Source organism: Mytilus californianus, unplaced genomic scaffold (assembly GCF_021869535.1).
Source record: "Mytilus californianus isolate M0D057914Y unplaced genomic scaffold, xbMytCali1.0.p SCAF_4, whole genome shotgun sequence".
In the NCBI taxonomy this organism is placed as follows: domain Eukaryota; kingdom Metazoa; phylum Mollusca; class Bivalvia; order Mytilida; family Mytilidae; genus Mytilus; species Mytilus californianus.
The window spans coordinates 43,709,538-43,732,076 of record NW_026262690.1 but is presented as its reverse complement, the minus strand read 5'-3'; the positions used below and the strand labels follow the sequence as shown (position 1 = coordinate 43,732,076).

Genomic DNA, 22,539 nt, shown 5'->3' with positions numbered 1-22,539 from the left:
TTCATCCTTGATTTTGATGCTTTGAGTACCAGTCATCAACATGTGCATGCATGTCTGCAACAAATTGTGAGAAGCTAAAAAAATATTGCCATATAATAAGGTGTGTAGATGCATACTTGTGATACAACTTTACAGTTCTTTTGACTATTTTTTTTAAAAACTTTTAAACTTTTTTTCTTTCTTAATCCACAGTCAGTCGTTAAACCCCCACCCCCACACACACTCCTTTACACTCCAGGAGAACAAGAGACCACAGAGTCAGTTTAACAGGAAAACACAAAAAAACAAAAATACCATTCTACTTTGATAGTAGAATAACCTTTACCATTAATTAATGCACCTAAATAGAAAAAGAGCTTTCTTCCACAGATTCAAATACAAAGCATTCTCTAGTTTTTGTACGATATTGGAACACACACACAAGGACATAACATCATATGTCCCGATGATGACAGATGTATGAAAAAGAAATCATAAGGATCATCATGAATATTTGAAAATACAACAAACGCTAAATGTAATTCCATACACCCAATACTGTTGACCTATTGCTTATAGAATCCGAGAAACAGAACTAACTACAAAAACTTATCATTGAACAATGAACCGTACAAATGGGTCAAGGTCAGATGAATCCCGTCAGACAGGTATGTACACCTTACAATCATTCCATACAACAAATATAGTTGACCTTTTGCTTATAGAATTTGAGAAATTGACCTAAGGGAGCTACCATTTGATTTTTATGGGGGGGGGGGGGGGGGGGGCTAGGATGAAATTTGAAAAAAATAGGCAGGACAGGAGTTTTGAGTAAAAAAAAAAGTCAGGATGAGACACTTGCAAAAAAAAAAAGTCAGGATGACAATTTAGGTAAAAAAAGTCAGGATAAACTTTAAAAAAAAAATCCAGGACCGAATAAGAGTGAAAAATAAAAAGGCAGGACAGAGATTACAACTAAAAAAAAAATGCAGGACAAAATTTTTCATCCTAGCTACCCCCCATAAAAATCAAATGGTAGCTCCCTAACTACAAAAATTAAAACATTGACCAATGAACTGTGAAAGTGAGGTCAAGATGAACCCTGCCAGACAGGCATGGAATCTAACAATCATTCCATGCACCAAATATAGTTGACCTTTTGCTTATTGTGTTTGAGAAGACATAACCACACAAATACAAAATTGACATACATTTATTAAAATTACTTCAAGGTCAGTTGAACCCTTCCAGAGGGATGTACACCTCACAATCATTCAATACACCAGATATTGTTGACATTGTACATTATAATATTATCTAAGATACAGTCTAAACTACAGAATCATACTTTGATCACAGTATTCACTGATCCATGAAATGAGGTCAAGTTCAGTTGAACCATGTCTGACAATCATGAAGACCTTGCAATCAAAAGTGTGATGTCTATTAAAAATAAGATGTGAACAGGCTATTATTTGAACTTGGAATTATTTTTAATTATGGAATTTGCATAATTTCATGTTTGAAATTTTTGATAAATTCCATGTTTATTAAGTTTTATTATGTTTTGAGCGGTGCATAACACTTTCCACACAATGTATTTTGTATAGATAGTGTTGTACGCAGCACAGAACATTATAATACAGAATAAACATGGAATTCATTAAAAATTTCAAGCACAAGAAATAATAGCCTGTTTGTGGTATAATTGCCAATTAGACAACACTCCACCTGAGACAAAATTACATAGAAGTTAACAACTATAGGTCAACGAACAGCCTTCAACAATGAACAAAACCCATAATGCATAGTCAGATGTAAAAGGCCCCGAAATGACAAATATGCAAAACAATTAATGAAAAAACAAATATGATATACAGCAACAAACGACCACCACTGAATTACAGGCTCCTGACTTGAGTCAGGCACATCTTTCCTACTTCACATATCCTAATTGATTTTTATGTTGAAATTTTTAATACCGGTATCAAGGTTCAACTGTCAATATCCCAGAAACTTACAATCCCATCAAAACAACAAATATAGTTGACCTACTGCTAATAGTATTTTAGAAATGGACCTAGACACACAAACTAAACTCTGACCAATGAACCATCAAAGTAAGGTAAAGGTCAAAGGCCCTACCAGACAGACTTATAACCTAACAATCTTTCCAAGCACCAAAATAGTTGACCGAATTCTCATAATAACTCAGCAAATGAAAAATTTTAAGCAGTTGATGAACCATGATATTAAGGTCAAAGATAATGGACATTAGGTCCGGGAACACAGTTATCGTCCCTTGATTTTCGTTGTCCTTATAGTCCTTAGTGTGGACAGTGTGTTACTTGCCATTTTTTTTATACCTCTTCCAAATGTATTTCTTCATGTTTTATGCCTCAAATAGCAAGTAGGGGGATGAAATTACACTGTAAAAAAATTTGGGTCATGAATTTTTAAGTAAAGTAGTGAATTGGTCCAGCTGAAAAGCTGAAAAAGGTTAAAAATTAGCACTTTGGAAGCTGTCAAAGATTTCAAGACCCCCTTAACATGAAATTGTCCATATTTTGAGTTAGAGGCTAGAGCCGATGAAGTTTTCTATAATTTTGATATAATTTGTCCCAAAAGTAGTACAACACACTGTAAAAATATTGTTGAGAAAGCGCAGGTGGGATTTTTTTATTTTCATTTATTGTCTAAAAGAAATGCACTACGAAACTTTCACGTCGGATTTCTACAACAAATTTTCTTTCATGGCATACAGGTAAAGGGAGATAATCATTAATTTTTTTTTTAATTACTTTCGTAAATGTATTGAATTTCCCTTATTAAATTACTACTTACAACTGAAATTTACAGATATATTTTTGAAAACAAAATAAAGTAATTGTTTTTGCATTTAATACTGAAATGATGAGAATAAAGAATTCGAAACAATTTTTTGGGGTCATCATTGAGGACAAACTGGGCAACACGATTTTTATTATTCCCTTGATTTATTCAATATGTCAAAGGTCTGTATGCTTAGCAGAATATCGGCCCAGTACTTTGCATATCATACCCAACCAACTGAAATTTGTGAAGCAATTAATCCGTTGCTCAATGACCAGCATGGAATGGAATGATTGTAAAAAATGTAAGGTGCACAAGTCTGTCTGTCACTCACTGTCAGGGTTCATCTGACCTTGACCTCTTCTTCTTCTTCCAGGTAAGGAACCGGATTCAAAACTGAATGATATTGGTTCCGCGCGAAAAACTTTACACAGTGTTGGGCAACACAGAAAGTTCTGTCTTGGCTATTTACAAATTACATTTAAAACGTTCGCAATATTATACAATTAAAATTATGTACAACTGGTGTTTCCTACTTCCTTTCAGAGCATGCCTTAAGGGCAGCTCTGAATCCCTCAACGGTGTTGGCCGATGAAACTGATGTTGGTAAGTTGTTCCAATCCCTGATGGTCCTCGGGAAGAAAGATTGGCCGTAGGCGTCTGTACTTGTTCTTTCTTGGTAGAAGCGGTTTTTACCTCTGGTCCGGTTATCATTTGGGGTTAAATATTGGTGACGGTCTATGTCTATAAGATCATGCTGGATCTTGAATAGCATGCATAGTCTGTTTGTTTTCCTCCGTTCTTCTAAGCTTTCCCATTTTACATTTTTGACCATATTTGTGACACAGCCAGGTGTTCGGTCTGTGTAGTTGTTATTCACAAATTGTGCTGCTCTTTTCTGTACCTGTTCAATTGCCTTGATCTTATTTTGGGTTGTTGGGTCCCATACTGTGCATGCATATTCCACTGCAGGTCTTACCATGGATACATATGCAGCTGCCTTTACAGGTTTTGTACAGCCTTTGAGATTTCTACGTATAAATCCCAACGTTCTATTACCTTTGCCAACTGTATTGTCTATGTGTTTGTCCCAGGTTAGGTTGTTGCTGATGGTTACTCCAAGATATTTGCTCGCTTCCACTGTGTCTATATATAGCTAGAGTATGACCGTGTAGTTGGTATGATGTTTGTATCACTGGTTGATTTTTTGGTGATATTCTAATGACAAGGCATTTTTTGGCATTGAAACTCATCTGCCATTTGTTTTCCCAGTCTTCCAATGCTGATAAGTCTTTCTGGAGAAGTTCACTGTCTGCTTGGTTGGTGATGGTACGAAAGAGAAGGCTGTCATCCGCGAATAATTTGGTCTCTGATGTAGATGCTGTTTCTGGCATGTCGTTAATGTAGGCCAGGAACAGTAATGGACCAAGGACTGTGCCTTGGGGTACACCAGAGAGTACTGGTACTTGTGTGGAGACGGCTCCCTCTATTATTACGCTCTGCTTTCTGTTATGTAGGAAGAAGCGAATCCATTTGTTGGTTTTGGGGTTGACGCCATAGTATGCCAGCTTGTGTAGTAGGCGGTGATGTGGTACCTTGTCAAATGCTTTTGCAAAGTCTAGCAGGATGATGTCTACTTGGCTGCTGCTTTTTAGTTTTAATGCAATGTCGTTGATGGTTATGATGAGTTGGGATTCGCATGATCGTCTTTTGCGGAATCCATGTTGTGCATCAGTTAGTATTTTATTTTTGTCAAAGTGGTCCATGATGATGCTATGTACAATATGTTCTAAGACCTTACATGTGATGGAAGTTAGAGATACTGGTCTGTAATTAGATGCTAAGTGCCTTTCGTCTTTTTTGAAAAGTGGAACTACATGGGCATCTCTCCAATCTTGCGGGACTTCGCCAGTGTTCAATGATGCTTGGTATAGGACTGTGAGTATAGGAGCAAGTTGTTCTGCTGCTGCTTTAAGTATAAAGGATGGTATTGAGTCAGGACCAGTAGCTTTATGAGGTTTCAGGTTTTTTAACAATTTGTGGACTCCGTTGGTGCTAATTTTTATGTCCTTCATGGTGGAGTATGGACTTCTTCCTTTATCTGGGAAGTTATTAAGGTTTTCTTTGGTAAATACTGACTGGAATTGGTCGTTTAGAATGTCAGCTTTGCTCTTGTTGTCACTTTGCAGAAATCCCATTTTGTTTTTTAACGGTGCCACTCCTGTCCATTCTTGACCTTTGCTCTTGATATAAGACCTGAATTTCTTTGCGTTATCTTTATAGTCGGAGCTGACTTCTTCCATATATTTCTTGTTGGCTTGCCGGACTTCCCACTGTACTTCTTGTTGTAGTCTTTTATACCTATCCTTGTCTCTTTTCTTTTTAGTATCTTTTTATCAAACCTCAAATCGGACTACAAGTCCCAGACCTCATATTCATGGTTCATTGGTCAATGTTACATTTTCATGGTTAAGTATGTTTCTCAGATACTATAAACAGTAGGTAAACTATATTTGTTATAAGGAATGATTGCCAAGGCCGTAACTACCATTGAGGCAAGTGAGGCAATTGCCTCACTGAAATTTCGACACTGAATTATTTTTTTTGTGTATTTGTTTATGGTTATTAAATACGAAATATAGTCATTTGTTTTTTCTGTCTCAACCTTAATTTCTGTAACTTGACATCGTTCCTTTTAAATTATTCATCCAAGATATAACTCAGCATCTCAGTCACCGCTTGATGTTTCTCTATTACATTAACCTAGTAACAGATAATCATCATGGATCTCTGGTTAAAAACAGGCTCTTGCAGAAAAACCAAAAGCGATACTGAAGATGAGGAAGGAATAATTCTAGTAAACTAATGGATGTCGTTTGTGATCAGATCACAAACGACATCATTTTAGTTTACTCTCATCACAACAGGTTTTAAGAGTTCCAGTATTGAATATATTTTCGTTGGAACTAATCCAAAAGTTATAAATAGACTGACAAATCAAGTACTGGGGCACTGCATGGGAGCAGTCCTATCTGAGTATTCATTTCCCCGTTTTCCCCAACTTTATTCGTTCTTAAAATTTGAGAGAACATCCCGTATTCCAATTTTGACATTATAGAGGGACGGTAGGACCTTTAAAATGGGATTTCGTGCTTTCTAATAAGGGACTACGGGATTTCGTGTCTTTCAATTCAGGATTTCGGGTTCAGACCCCCTCCTACCCCCTCATTATTGGATTGTCGATATAAAGTATCTTACCACTGACTATTTCCAGAAATAATCTGAAATCACGGACCTACATGTAAACGGCGAAATCTCCAGTCCAATTTCCCTGTATCCATAAAAAAAACAAAAAAATCAATATTACTAGAATAACAAAAAAAGATATAGTTATATCCAATTTCATGTATCCATAACATTAAAAGGTAGCATATGGCAATAAGAAAAACAAAAATAATATTCCTAAAATAACATAAAATGACATAGGGGTACCCCCATATCTCAGTGAATTCAGATGACAAAGATATGATTACCCGATATTCCTGAAGGTGGAATGGCAAAGTAGATCCCAATATACCATGTTCAAGGCTTAAAGCTGAATATTGATATTTAGCTCCTTCCGCAATGAAATGGTTTGAAATCAAACTGTCAAGGTCTCTGGAAATGCCCAGAATGCAGGATTTTACACCATTTATCCCAGACCCCCTACCGAAATTTTTCGCCTCGCTTCGTTTGGCTTCATTTTTTCGCCTCGCTCCACTCTGCGATCATTTCTGCCTCAATAAAATAATATGTCTAGTTATGGCCTTGATTGCAATGTGTACATGTCTGTGTAGCAAAGTTCACCTGACCTTGACCTCATTTTCATGGTGGATTGGTCAAAGTTAACTTTTCATGGTAAGGTCTGTATACAGGTACCATAAGCATATGGTCATCTATATTTGGTGTATGCAACGACCAATTGGTGTACATTTCTGTCTGGTAGAGTTCATCTGACCTTGACTGCATTTTCCTGGTTCAATGGTCAAAGTTAAATTTTCTTTCTTAGGTCTGCTTCTCAGATACTATCACCTATAGGTTAACTATCTTTGGTGTATGGAATGATTATTAGACATACATACATGTATCCGTCTGAATGGTTCATCTGACCTTTGCTCCTTTACAATAGACACTAGACAATATTTATTTGCACAAACACATTTACAGTAAATGTGGCATACAGTATATATCATGAATCTCTAAGACTTTCAACATAAATTCAGTCGTGATCAGTAAAGCAGGCGAGACATTTCAACGTGTGCACACTTGTTCAAATAAGTTATTTGATTTTAAATTTCTTGAAAAAGTAATTTGTTTACAAAGGGGAGTAAAAAAAATAGGTTGTTTCCATTGAAAATTAGAGGGAAATATAATTCAACATTGATTAAGAATGAAAAGTCTTGTTCTTGCAGGGGTGTTGATCAATTTGTTGTGAGCACTTGTCCCTGGGCAAGTAAAACTGTAAATTTGACTTCTGTGGAAAAAGTTACTTGCCCTGAATTTCTAACAAAAATATAAAAGTATTTTACTGTAAGCTTGTATGAATCTCAAAACTGTTTTGTTATAAATATAAATGACATTTGTGATATTTGCTTAAGTGTATAATTAAAAGGATTGATTGATTGGTGTTTAACACCACTTTCACCACTGTTGTGCTATTTTGAGGTGGTCAGTTTTTATTGGTGAAGGAAGCCAGAGAGAACAGAAGAAGGTATGGGGTTAACATCAATGAGACAGAAACCCAACAGCAAAACAACCAAAAGGCCACTAGATGTCAAGTTCCAACATTTTTAAAATGCTACCCAGTAGGGACAATATATATGTACTAAGTTTTGAAGCCAGTGAAAAAATGAAAACTAAATGATAGATCAGCTATTGAATTGTAATTGTATATAATTAATACAATGTTATTTGAAATAAAACCACCAGTTTTATTAAATAAGCTAAAAATGTCAATGAAATTAGTTTTCTCGCTTCTGTTTTTTCCCCTTCATATTCTGTGTCTTTCTCAACCTGAGTTTTCCATTTTGTACTCAACTCAACATTTTTGTTTTCATTCTTTTTGTCTTAATTACCCAGTCTAGGTGTTTTTCTTAGTTATTTATCTGTCTCGATAGAACTCAATCATGAAGAATTAAAAAGACACTTCTGTTAGATGGCAGATAAAACCTAATCATGCAATGATCAATGGACAAAGATAACGAAATGTTTATTAGACCTGGGTTCGCAAACTTATTTTTTTTATTTTGGTTTTCGATCTATTTCCAGTTTTATTTAATACCTCTTGTCTTGAACATAATTTTATGTTTTGACTTAAATAAATGTTTTTCGTGTGTTGATCATTGGTTTCTTTTACATAAAATAGTACAACGTAATATGTTGTGAAAATAATTCTATATTTTTGATTAAATTGAATTTTGTCATGTCTAATTTATTTGCTTGTCCATGGGCAATCCCAAAAAACATACTTGTCTGGATGTTCAAATGTATGAGTCAGGTGAGTCAGGCATAGCATTTCCACACCCCTGTCCTGTATGTTATTATTAGAAATTATTCAAATAGTTTGTTTTTTTATAAAAGTTGAAAAAAAACATGCCCTTACAAAGATGAAAGGTCCCTGCCAGAGTAAAAAGATACCAAGGGCGCAACAAAAACCACAAATTGAAGAAAGGAAGACAAAATCATGGCCAAAAGAAAAAAGATATGAAAAGACAAACAGCAATCCACAAAACACCACACTGAAAACCTAAGATTGAGCAACACAAAACCAATACAACTTGTTACTGGTCTTTATTGGCAATTAACACTGAACACTGAAGTGCATATCAACTTTGATCTTTTCTTTTTATGACTTTTTCTATGTTATGCGGTTAAAGGGTTCAACACAATAATACAAATAGATTTACAGGAGTAAAAATCAATCAAAACTTTCAGATTTTCAGAAAATAAACTTGAAAATATACTAAATTTGTTTTGCCTTGCCATGCTCTGCAACAAAATGGCTTAGCCCCATGAGATAACGAAATTCTGTGACCCACATCTGAAATTGCTCTTTTCTAAGTTTACAATGAGGTTATTAATAAATATCGTTTTTATTGCTGTCACTGGACTTCTTATTTTAAATAAATATTTTTTCTGACCTATTTTAGCACAATGTACATCATGATTTACAGACTTGTTTAATATTTTTTTTCAAATTTTCAGCCAGTTTTGTACTCATACTTCAGAAGCTCCTGTTCATGGAGGGTTAGAATAGGTAAGAAGACTTTAAAAATATTTTCATGACTAAGACAACTTTTACAACAGGAATACAGAAATCATAAATTAGTCAAAAATTTTCTCAGTTTTTTTCACATTTAAAGGGGATAAAGATCATTCCACTGACAGGCATTTGATAACAAAAAGTATACTTCAAACCATATTTTTATGGTAATATTATTTATAAAACAGACAAGTTTAGGAAATTGTTCTACATATCTTTCTTTTCGACTTGATATACATTTGTTTGTACTTATTGATAAATGTTATAATTATACTTTATTGTTAAATCACTGTGTCTGGTATTTATAGTTTATAAATAAACAGTAAAATACATTTGTACTCAGATTTTCATTTTGACGGTTGTACATTGAGATAAAACGTTTTCTTATTTCTGGTGAAGGGTTATTTGTATAATGTTTTTCAGCTTTGTTGATGAAGAAAATTGATTTTGAATACTCAGCTGTACATTTAGTAAAAGATGGAGGACAACAGGTAAACAAACAAATTGTATTGTACAATATTGTTTTTTGTTTGTTTTTTTTTTGCCCCACGTACTATAGAGAATTATGTTTTCCAATTTGTGAGTTTGTCTGTCTGTCGAATATCATGATAAAGTTTTGGATTAATGTAGTTAACAATGAAATTGTTGTCAACGATGAAATTGTAGTCACATCAACTTGAAAGTTAGTGTACATCTTGATTATTGATTATGATATGAACATTTTAGGTCTCCACTGGTCATATATCTCCTCAAATATTCAAGTACTTATACATCTGTGACTATCAAATTTTTTGGTTTTAGTATTCCTGATGAAGGTATATCCAGAAAAACGCTACAGGGGGGGGGGGGAGGGTGAAAATGTCACAAATGCCCCCAAAGTTTGTCTATAGTAGAATTTCAATCAATTTGAGGCAGTGCATTACATTTGCGCGCAAAAATCATTACGTTTGCACGCAGCTTTTGATTACATTTGCACGCATTTATTTTACAGGTAAACTCAGGTAAATACAGGTAAATTATATTTTTATTTACTATGATTTATTTAAAGTACCCCTCCCGTTAATCTAAGTGCCTTGCTCACCAATGAGGAGAAGGAAGGGGGGTTTTGAGCAGGATTAGTCATTGGCGTAGCTTACGTTGAGGCAACCGAGGTAAAAAAAAAAATAAAAAAAATTTTCTTTATAATCTTCTAGACAATTTTCACAAAATGCAGCAGACTCGTTACTTAACGCTTACACACCGACTTGTATTGACTTGTTGCCGTTATTGATTCATACCCTTTGCAAGTTCAAGACTTATGGAAACATTTCCCTCCTCTAATTGGAAATCCCGATCCATTTGCGGTAGTTTTCACTAATCTTAATATGTCAAAGTCAAAGAAATCGATACAATTGAAGCTTGCAAATTTATATAATGCTACCCCAATCAACATCAGTAGAATAGATACAATCCAACTCACGAGCCTTCCCCGATCGAATCACTTGACCATTCAGGTAAATTATTAATTTTGAGGGAGAATAATTTCTAGTAGGTGAGGGTCTACGTGAGGTTTACCGAATACAGAAAAATGCCCTGAAATTAATTTAAACTTAACAGAATAGAGATTATAAATGGTGCTAAATATAAAAGAAAGGAAAATCATAATTACAAAAATAAATATTTGAAGACCCCCATTCAAACCCTCATATATAACCGATTACGTCTAAAATTGAAATCGTTGTGTGTTGACATTTTCCCCTACTGTAGTACTTCAATTAGTACACATAGTTTCATTAACTTTGAAACCAATTAAAATAAAATATTCAAATATTAATCAACATGCACATAGAATAACTTGTATGTTGTACTAAAGTTTTATTCTCACTATTTTAAATTTATAGTTTTTCACTAGCAGGGAATTTTAAATAATTAAATGAGTCATTATAATTCCAGCGACATGAATTGTAAATATGTCTGTTAGTTCATACATGTCAGTTTCTATATAAAATTTTCAACCAAATACTGTTTTTATTTATTATGAAGACTTCAGAAAAACGTAAATGTTTCCGTTAGTACGTCATCGGTTGTCACTTTCAAAATTGGAAAAAGTACAAAACCATGTAAGAATTTGAAGAACTTCTAAGAAATATCAGGACAAAAAACAACCAATAAAAGTGCCATGGTGCACTTTACATTTAGCATGTGTTTGTTTCCTAGTTAATCAAGTAATGGTGCTAGCGTGATGTCTGGTAATGTTTCTGGTTTTAAAACACACATAGTGCAAATCCAACTAAGAGCATATTATCAGCATTGTAGAACTCACTTTTTGAATCTTGTTGTTGCATCCACTTGTAAAGCGCTAGCTGAGATCCGGAATTTGTTAGATTCTGTAAGTCAGCTGTGGATCACAGCTGTATTGTTGACTTGCTGAAGTTGCTGTGTCATTAAAGTATACCCCATACCCATCTCCTTTTATTTGTAAAGAATTTAAAATCTGTGAAGTTCACTGAAAGGATTCAATTTGAAAGAAAGTGGTAAATATTTTTGAGAACATTTATGTATTCATCTGAACATTGAAAATGATGTAGGTACCAGTAATCAACTAATAATCTGTAGTATAACTCAGTGTAAGGCATATTAACATTATTATGATGAAGTAAGATAAAACAACTGCTATTTTTTAATAGAATCTTCTTGTTCAAATTTCAAAACCTCTACAGATTCTGGGGGCCTGCGCCCCCCAGACCCTGTGCCTCGGTAATAACATAAGGCAAGCTACGCCACTGTTAGTTCGTTGTATTATGCACAAGCACCAAGTCCTGGAAATATATGCAGATGAAATTGTAAAACCATAGCAAATCCGAAGAGTAAAAGTGCCAGTTATACCTGTTGGTACGTGCTGAATATTTGAAGCCAACTGGTTTAAGAAATTAAATTCATTCAAATACTCCGAGTCTATTCTAGTATTATCGCAGTTACTCCATCAAATACTCATTTTTTTTCTGACTTCCACGTACAACTGCTGGTGTTTCAAGCCCTCTTAGTTTGATATATCTGATAGTTTTCAAATTTTAAAATAATGTCATGAAACACATAAATACATGGATAATCACTTAATATATATTTTTTTCGAATTAATATGAAATATATATATAATTTGTAATGAATAATATGTTCAAAATTAATAACTATCGACATATTTATTATCTGTATATTTATCTGTATTACCTGTAAAATAAATGCGCGTAAATGTAATCAAAAGCTGCGCGCAAATGTAAAAAATTTTAATCCCCAAATGCGCGCAAATGTAATGCACCCATTTGGGGAATATCTTTTCTGAAACCATTGACATTAATCTGTCAAAAGATCAAATGCATTTCACCTCATTTTCCATAAAACTGAAAGGAAAATTTTTGAGGGTAAAAAATTTGTTGGAAAACATAGCAATAATTTTTGGACCTATGACTGGTATGGATGTGAAAATATGGACTGTCAAAAAGAAAATGTCCTATAAAATATGAAAAAAACTATCTTGATGTTCATATAAACCCACTTTGAAGGCTATACTATTCTTCAGCTATCTGAAAATTAATTTTATTGCATATAACTTTCATATTTAAAAAATTCACGACAGCCAAAATGCGAAACCAAACTCCAAATTGTGTATTGCTACCTTATAAGTGTTATTTTAATTTCAAATTAGGGTTTGAACCTAGATTTTGTAGTGTACTGATCAAGTTAAAGTTTTGGTTTAGGGTAGGTTTAAAGTTGTGGTTAATGAATAGGTTATAGTTCTGGTTTAAGGTAGATTTAAGTTTTTGTTTAAGGTAGTTTTCCATGAAATTGCAGTCACATCAATTTGAAATTTTTGTTATGATGTGAACTTTTAAAAATCAATACCAAATTAGCCTTTGAACTCAGTTTTGCAGGTTCATTGAATATGAAAATATGATTATGTGAGCGGGGCATGGTGTCCTATAGACACATATTCTTGTTGTTTGAATATTGTTTCTAGGATGGAATTTTGATTTATTTCAAGCTTGATATATCTTTTAGTTAAATGTTTATATTGAGGAGAAACAGTACAAGGAAAGGTCATTTTCATTTTAAACTCGCTTATAGATGACATTTAGAATTTTTCTTCTTTTTAAAGAATGGTAAAAACAAAAAGTTTTTCATTATTTTTTCTATTTATTGCAAAAGATGATAAATGAATAAGTAACATTAGTTACAATTCACATTTTTAATTTTGATAATTTCTTTTGTGTTTTTTGTTTGAATTCACAGTATTTGAATCTTCAAAAGAATTTCTGGAATTGAAAAAAACTGAAAATTACTTTTCACAGTTTGTACCAAACACTATTATAGAATACTTTGTATAAAATTAACGTAAAAGGAAATCTTAATTCATTTATAATAATAATTTTAAAATATACAAAAGCAGATGTGAGGTTTACTTAAATGAGACAACAGAAACCCAGCAATGAAATAAAATAGACTAATATTACAGAGATCAGAAGAATACAGTACTATCAATCCCATGCAGCAAGTTCCTACTCTAGTCATCAATGGTCAAAAAATATCACAATCAGTAAGTATCAATGGTTCAATTGTCAGCCATTATCACAACCAGTAAGTATCAATGATAAGCCTTTATCACAATCAGTAAGTATCAATGGTCAGTCATTATCACAATCAGTAAGTATCAATGGTCAGCTTTTATCACAATCAGTAAGTATCAATGGTCAGCCAATATCACAATCAGTAAGTATCAATGGTCAACCATTATCACAACCAGTAAGTATCAATGATAAGCCTTTATCACAATCAGTAAGTATCAATGGTCAGCCATTATCACAATCAGTAAGTATCAATGGTCAGCCATTATCACAATCAGTAAGTATCAATGGTCAGCCATTATCACAATCAGTAAGTATCAATGGTCAGCCAATATCAAAATTAGTAAGTATCAATGGTCAGCCATTATCACAATCAGTAAGTATCAATGGTCAGCCATTATCACAATCAGTAAGAATCAATGGTCAGTCATTATCACAATCAGTAAGTATCAATGGTCAGCCATTATCACAAATTATAAGTACCGTATCAATGGTCAGCCATTATCACAATCAGTAAGTATCAATGGTCAGCCATTATCACAATTAGTATGTATCAATGGTCAATCATTATCACAATCAGTATGCATCAATGGTCAGTCAATATCACAATCAGTAAGTACCAATGGTCAGCCATATCATAATTTGTAAGTATCAATGGTCAACCATTATCACAATCAGTAAATATCAATGGTCAGCCATTATCACAGTCAGTATGTATCAATGGTCAGCCGTTGTCACAATCGGGGACTACTGTAATACACTGTTTCATAGCTCACCTGCCCACAAAAAGGCCTGAGTGACATTATTGATGTAACTTCTTATCTGTCATCTGTTGTTCCTTGTTAAATGTTACGATAACAAATCCCTATGGGGAAAAACTGGGCTCATCTAAAAAAGTCTACTTCAGATATGAGGATTCAGCATCAAATGATATTGGAGGAACTTATAATTGGTTGCTCCATTTTAAAGGCCTCACTTTGTTTTGAGATGGAAAACTGTAATAAAAGTGTTGTTTGTTTGATTTTGTGTTTTTTAAGTTTGATTAGAGAATATTTTTATGAATTAATAATCTTTTACATTATTTAAACATGAAAATAGCATGCATTTTATGTAACTTGCAGACAATTATATAAAATCATCAAACATCTCAGTTTTGATCGCTAAACTCAGAAAATTTTCCCTTTTTTCTAGGGATTTCAACAGGTACTCAAGTACTTGAGTATTGCTCGATAGTACCGAATATCGAATACCAAAATGAATCTCGATTAATCAGTCTTCTGTAGGGACATTGTCCCCTTCTTTCCATACAGTAGAGAAAGTTCCTCTGAGAATTCTATAGCAATCACTGCAATATTCACAGTTAAAAACATTTCAAATTGTAAGCCACCCGAGAGTATCCTGTCCTATACTGGGCAGTTTACATACGAACACTCATAAAATGCAGTATCTGCTCCCCGGAGCACCTCAGTTTGTGTTTAAATATAGTTCCTCTGTTTGGTTAATGTATGTGTATTAAACGGCTTCCTTTGTATTTATTTGTTACTGTGCTATTTGTGTTGCTAACGGCTTTCCATAGTTTTTAATTTCGAACGAGCGTCCTCCAGCTCAAGTTGTTTTACCAGTGTAAATGCAAATACTTTTTGAATGTATCCAAGTTTGATAAAATAAAGTGATCTTTTCAATGCTAACAGTTTTATTTGCTGAATTGTTAAAAAAAATCATATAACATTATATGATTTTATATAAATAAACAATAGCGTTCAAGTGTACTGAATAATAAATCCTAAAATACATATTTGTGGTGTCCGACGTGGTGGGAGATAGCTTACTGTACAAAAGACGGCTATTTAAACTTCATTATGTTATCCTAATTCTCACCTAAAGGTTATTACTGCTTTATTTGGAAATTTATTGTTTTCTAGGTTCAAACTTGCCGCCAGCAAAACTTTGGGCTATCTGCCATTACTGAATGCTCACGCGTTTATATACTAAATTGTAAGTGTCACGTGACATACTAATCCAATGGTTACTTGTCCTTTCCGGGTAGCCGGAACTATACAAAATTACGATATTGAAAAACATAGAATTGAAATCATCTTGAGTTGTCCTATGATTGTCCTTATACATAAAATATTAAAACAAAGCTATAGCATCTAAAATATCGATAAAGAAGCTTGAAATAAACAATCGGACACCACTGCGCGCGCATTGATTTAGCAGACGATCTGCGTAAGAACATACAAAGTAAATAACATATAACATAGTTCATTACAACCATCTAAATATTTACAATATATTTGTGTCCGGCAGGGTATACTTATAAAATATTAAATGTGTGGTATTAAAAATGCAATATTAGATCAATTGTCCAGGGGACGAATTTGTATCAAAAGAGATAAAATCAACGTTTCATTCCCCACAAAATGGCAGACGGCAAAATCGCCGGTCAGTAAACAATTGCAGTTAAAGTATTTCCCTATGTATACCAGGCATATCAGACGTTTAAATATGAATATTTGGTTACCAGAAATGATCCTTAATACGGGAATTACATGATATATAGCATGAAGAAGGTAATCCATGAGTAATTACATACATTCCCTGCCGTAACACTTGTACACAAAAAAATGTAAACAATGATAAAATCATTTCAAATTCCAGAGCTTTCACATAAAATCAGTTGCTTTACTGGATATATATCACCTTTGTACCAACATATGTACACACCTTACTTGTAAAACTATGTTTTAGCTAATGAAATGCCTCCCCCTGTAATTTATTGGCAAAAAGTGAAACTTTGGCCTGTGAAATCCATAAAAAAATAGTAAATTAATGCCATATCTTTGATTTCAAATGTAAAATGTTTCTCTAGCTCGCTGCAAGCCAAGTTACTATGCGTAAGAACACAACCGTTAAGTTTAAAAGATAATATTTGGTAAAAACTTGAATTTTGACTTGTGATCATAGTAATAAGTATAGTGGATTACTGCGACAATTGTAAAAAATCATTATAAAATATGTGTCAGTCTTGCCACAAATTAAGTATTTACTTATAAATTACACCGCACAATTTAATACCTATTTGTTTCAGTATAACATTCCCCAGTACCTTACACTTCCCCCACCTTTAAAGACAATGAATTCTCCTGAATTGAAAATTTTAGCACATAATTATTATGAAGTTTGAGATCTAAAATGTTAGTGTTCAATGTCTTCTCCGAGTCTCAAGGGAATATCAAGAGCATCTATTCTCTTTATCACATCGTCTGTGGAGTTATCTCTCTCCTTCACTGCAGTTTCTAACATCTTTAATGTTTGTACAGTTGATGTGTCTTCTTTGTCACTCTTTATTATATAAGCCAAAGCTTGATATAAATAAAACCGAGATTTGGTTGCCATTGTGTTTTCTTCACTTCCTGTCGGTGTTTTTGTGCCTGGTAATGCTAAAAAGTGATACTTGAGTAGCAACTCTTCCTTTGTGAATTGTAATTGCTTTCCCGAGTTCAACTCCAGAGCTATACTGGCATACTCCCAATTAAAATACTTTTGCTCTGGAGTCATCTTTTTCCAATTTTTAGGTGGCCAACTAACAACTGCTGGGATGGTAATCAGTGGGATGACTTCTTCTTGATTCCACTCCCTTCTCCCAGCTGGGAAAAGTGGCATGCCACCTTTCCTCAGAAGTGTCCTTGCCCGTTCACTTGCGGTAATGTTGCTGTTTAGAGTTGTGCCCCGATCTTCTGATGCTTCCAGTTCCTTTCTTTTACTTTCTTCATTGTGTTTTTCTTCTTGTATCCTCTTTTCCTCCTTCAACCTTTCTTCTTCGTCCTGTTTCTGTTTTTCCTGCTTCCTTTGTTCTTCCTCCTTCCGTCTGATTTCCTCCTCCTGTTTCTGTTTTTCCTTTCTCTTTAGTTCTGCCTCCTTTAGTCTGACTTCCTCGTCCTGTTTTCGTTTTTCCTGCTTCTTTTGTTCTTCCTCCTTCAGTCTAATTTCCTCCTGTTTCTGTTCTTCCCTTCTCTTTTGTTCTTCCTCCTTTAGTCTCATTTCCTCATCCTGTTTTTGTTTTTCCTGCTTCCTTTGTTCTTCTTCCTTCCGTCTGATTTCCTCCTCCTGTTTCTGTTTTTCCTTTCTCTTTAGTTCTGCCTCCTTTAGTCTGACTTCCTCGTCCTGTTTTCGTTTTTCCTGCTTCTTTTGTTCTTCCTCCTTCAGTCTAATTTCCTCCTGTTTCTGTTCTTCCCTTCTCTTTTGTTCTTCCTCCTGTAGTCTCATTTCCTCATCCTGTTTTTGTTTTTCCTGCTTCCTTAGTTCTTCCTCTTTAAGTCTGATTTCCTCGTCCTGTTCCTTGTCACCCTTTCCTTGCTTTATTTTCTTAGCCTTCTGTTCCTGGTGGTTATTCTTTTTCTTTCTTTTCTCTCCATTTTTCTCTCCTTCATTCTCTGTCTTCTTACTTTTCTTCTGGCTTGTTGCTTTCTCGTTCAGAATCTCTGGTTCTTCATTGTCACTGTCATCTTCCAATATAATATCTGAGGTTGATGGTGTTTTAAGTGGTGATAACGGATTTGTGATGGCTATTGTATGTTTCCCTGGGAAGAGTTCATCGGACGTTTTTATGTCTGCTATATATTCCTCTGATATGGATAGTTTCCTAGCTACTACCGGCGTCACTATAGACTTTAATTTACCGTCTATCGAGGCTGAGAAGGTATGTGATCCTGCATACTTGGTGTTTACCAGTGCCGTCATCCTCCTTATTAAAGCATCAAGCATTTTGTGATCTCTTAGAACCAAGTCATTCAAACTTATCTGATAGAATCGTATAGACACTCCAAGGTCTAATTTGAAGATGGCTGTCGAATCCCCAAGTCCTAATGTAAGTTGCTGGAGGGCCAGCCCTTCATAAATGGTGGGGCGTGTTGGTGAATATGACCCATTGGTTTTCTCCTGCTCAACCTCTTCCTCCTGCGTACCTCTAACCATTTCCCTAGGACACTTCCAGCCTTGAGTCCAATCCTCCTTCTTCCTGTTGGTGTTTCCAACCCTGTTTAGGAATTCTAGGACCTCAATCCTGGCTTTCATGGCCTCTTGGGAGTTTTCATTTGATGGTGAGATTACCTTTGCATATGTCTCTGGGTAATTCGACATCCAAAACCCATTGTTCTCACTCAAGAAACTGTACGGCATGATCTCTATTTTGCTGCGGTGGTTGGCCATGATGTGCTCCTTCAGGTCAACCATCCTCCTGTACGACTTCTCTTCAGGACACCAAACACAAACGACTGAAAGCCGTTTGTGTGGGGCAGCTGCCAGATGGTTCTTTAGTTGTCTCCTTGTCCTAAACGTCATGGGACACAGCCAACACTTCACCTCCACTTGTGATGATGGTCTCATTCTGAAATCGAATCAAATCTTTAAAATCCCTCCACCATTTATATAACATATACAATAAAAGATATGTATGTAGTGTGCTGTTGTGTGACTATATTTGCTTATGTGTTTTAAAATCCTCCTTCCATATGGCATATGCTGGTAGTAAATGGATCAGCCTACATTTCAATAAAAAATATGATATCCACCCCCATGGTCTCCCTATTAAAAAAATCTCAAGCCTCCTCAAGACAAAAAGTTATCGTTAATTGCTTTCCGCCGCGCAGCTTGCGCATAAAATAAAACGCTTGGCAGTACAGTTTAATCTGCCATTCCCCTGGCAGGAAGGATCATCCTTCCCTTACAGCCAATAATATGTCCTGAGAAACAATGGCCATTTGTCTCCCTTACATATTCTTCCAGAGTGGATCCAACTCTAGGAATTCCAACATGACTTTCTCCAGTCTGAGATAAGTCATACAGTTACTCTTAAACATAGTAACTCATCAAAACAATTAAAAACGTAACAACTAGTACAACTAATTTCGGCTATTCAAACAACAACTATGAAAGGCATCTCAGGCCTTCCTACTGGAGAACCAAGTGGGCGGATTTCGTCCTTGATAGGGCAGTAGTCTATCGATGTGGTAGACCTTCCCTGGCTGTTTCTTTGACATTTTCACAAGGTAAGTGATGTCATCAATTTTCCTTGTGACAACATATGGTCCTTTCCATTTTAGTGTCAACTTATGACAAATTCCTTTTCTCTTTGATGCATCATAAAGCCATACAGCTTGACCTATTTGTAATTCGCGCTTTACTGCTTTCAAGTCATAGTGACGTTTTTGATACTCAGAATTCTGCTTAAGATGTTTCCTAGCCAGTACATGTGACTTTAACATAGCGTCCTGTAATTCATTTATATATTTATCCGTTTCAGGGGTAGTGGATTCATCTGGTCCATCAGGACGTGGAATAACAGCTTCCATAGGAAGAAATATGTTTCTGCCAAACATCATCATGTTAGGGGTCTGTCCTGTGCTGGCGTGGACTGATGATCTGTATGCCATCATAACCTGTGGCAAAATCTCATCCCAGTTTCTCTGATCATTTTGACAATAAAATGTTAGCATGCTTAGCAGTGTCCTGTTAAATCTTTCAACGCTTCCATTAGATTGGGGGTGTTGACTTGTACTTCTAGTTTTGTCAATTTTCAGGAGATCACACAGATCTTGGAACAGCTTTGCTTCAAAAGACCTTCCTTGATCAGAGTGAAGCTGTAATGGTGAACCAAACCTACAAATAAATTCATTCACGATGGTCCGGGCAATGGTCAGGGATTCCTGGTCCGGAATAGCATATGCTTCAGTCCATTTAGAAAAGCAGTCACAAAGGACAAGAACATAACGGTTTTGTCGTTTTGTTAACGGAAGTGGACCAAGAATATCAATCGCAACACGTTCCATAGGCTCGCCAACCAAGTATTGACCTAATGGAGCCTTGTTTCGTTTAAGTGATTTCCTAGCAGCACATTGGTCACATTCTTTGCAGTACCTTGTTATTGAGCTTCTCATAGCTGGCCAGTAAAAGAGCTGCTGGATCCTACTTAGCATTTTATCTGGTCCTAAATGACCTGCAGATGGAACGTCATGGAAATACTTAAAGACTGTCTTTTGGTGTGATTTTGGTACCAGGAGCTGCAATTTGAAGTTGTCTACATCGTCTTTATCAGAACAATAAAATTTTCTATAAAGCATGCCATTGTTTATTGTCAGCCTATCCCATTGTCGCCATATTGTTTTCTGGTATGATGTTCCTTTTGATACTTGGTCCCAGTCAGGTTTATTTTTCTTTTCTTGAAGATATGTCACAATGAGTGACATGTCTGGGTCTTCCAATTGGCATTGTCTAATACTGTCAGGGTCCCATCCTTCTATGCAATAGCCACTTGGTGTAGCACTAGACTGATTTCCTGTCTGACTTCTTGTACATATTCGTACTATTTCTATTCTTGGTGTTGGCTCCTCATTTTCATGTAACTCCTGGTTAACAAAATCAGATTCTTCAAGTTGAATTTCGTCTGTTTCGTCGTCACTTGTGTGGTTTCCAGATTCTTGTTTCTCGCATGATTTACAAGGTCTTCTGGACAGAGCATCGGCATTTGAGTGTTTCATTCCAGCCCTGTGTGTCACTGTCAAATTGTAAGTTCCCAGTTCTTCGAGCCATCTGGCTGTTTGACCAGTGGGTTTCTTTAGATTTTTCATCCATGATACAGCTGCGTTATCTGTGCGCAGCAAAACTTTCTGGCCATATAAATAATGATGAAATGTCTTTAGTGCTATAATTACAGCAAGTAGCTCTTTTCGAGTTACACAGTATGCCTGCTCATGTATGTTCATAGATTTGCTCATGTATGCAATAACTCGTTCAAGACCCTCTTGAATTTGTGACAAAACTGCCCCGACAGCCTTATCACTTGCATCTGTGTCAAGTATGAATGGCAAATTTGGAAGAGGGTAGGCAAGCACAGGTGTACTTGTTAAAGCATTTTTCAACTGTTCAAATGCCTTTTGACACTCGTCATTCCAAGCAAAACGGCTATTCTTTTCGCAAATTTTGTGCATTGGTCTTGCAATTGCTGCAAATCCCTTAACAAATCGCCTATAGTAAGAACAAAGTCCTAAAAAGCTGCGCACCTGTTTTGCAGATTTGGGGATTGGCCAGTCATCTATAGCTTTTGTTTTCTCTAGATCGGTGGAAATTCCATCCTCAGACACGATATGTCCAAGGAACCTGACTTGTTTTTGAAAGAAAATGCATTTGGCAGGTTTCAATTTTAGATGTGCATTTTGTAGGCGTATAAAGATTCTTTCTAACCTTCCAAGACCCTCTTCAAATGTTGAACTTACTGATATGATATCGTCCATATAGAGTAATAGTTCTTTCCACTGTAGCCCTCTGAGAACATTTTCCATAAGACGCTCAAAAGTAGATGGGGAATTTGCAAGTCCAAAGGGCATGACAGTGAATTGATATAACCCTAAACTTGTCAGAAATGCGGTCTTTTCCTTGTCGTCGGGAGCCATGCCAATTTGCCAAAATCCTGAATTTAGGTCCATTGACCCGAAGAATTTCCCCCCAGCGAGCGAGTCTAGGCACTCGTCTACCCTCGGAATCGGGTAGGAATCCTTTTTAGTGACGTCATTCAAAATTCTGTAATCAACACAGCACCTAGGCCTGCCATTTTTCTTCATTACAAGGACAATATTCGATGCCCAAGGACTAGAAGATGGTTCAATGATTCCTTTGTCCAACATCCGGTTGACTTCTGATTTTTCCATCTCTTGCTTTCCAAGTGGCATACGTCTAGATCTTTGCCTAAAGGGTATTGCATTTCCTGTATTTATTCTATGTGTTACAAGGTCTGTCCTCCCTATGTCATCATCTGTCCGTGAAAAGACATTT

The 22,539-nt window shown here is 35.3% G+C and overlaps 1 protein-coding gene across 3 annotated transcripts in view; it reads left to right on the top strand.

The window, feature by feature from the left end:
* The first annotated feature begins 2,892 nt into the window (after nt 1–2,892).
* The window catches only part of LOC127698358 (maleylacetoacetate isomerase-like), a 31,384-nt gene continuing 11,737 nt past the window's right edge, over nt 2,893–22,539 (top strand). Inside the window, exons 1-4 of one of the 3 annotated variants that reach the window (XM_052201775.1) lie at nt 2,893–2,993; nt 9,055–9,106; nt 9,536–9,603; nt 13,602–13,682. In XM_052201775.1, coding sequence (XP_052057735.1) covers nt 2,985–2,993; nt 9,055–9,106; nt 9,536–9,603; nt 13,602–13,682 — 210 coding nt within the window. In that variant the 5' untranslated portion in view covers nt 2,893–2,984. Of the gene's footprint in view, nt 2,994–3,085; nt 3,188–9,054; nt 9,107–9,535; nt 9,604–13,601; nt 13,683–22,539 lie in introns of those variants that run through there. The other 2 variants (XM_052201773.1, XM_052201772.1) reach the window with 2 other exon arrangements.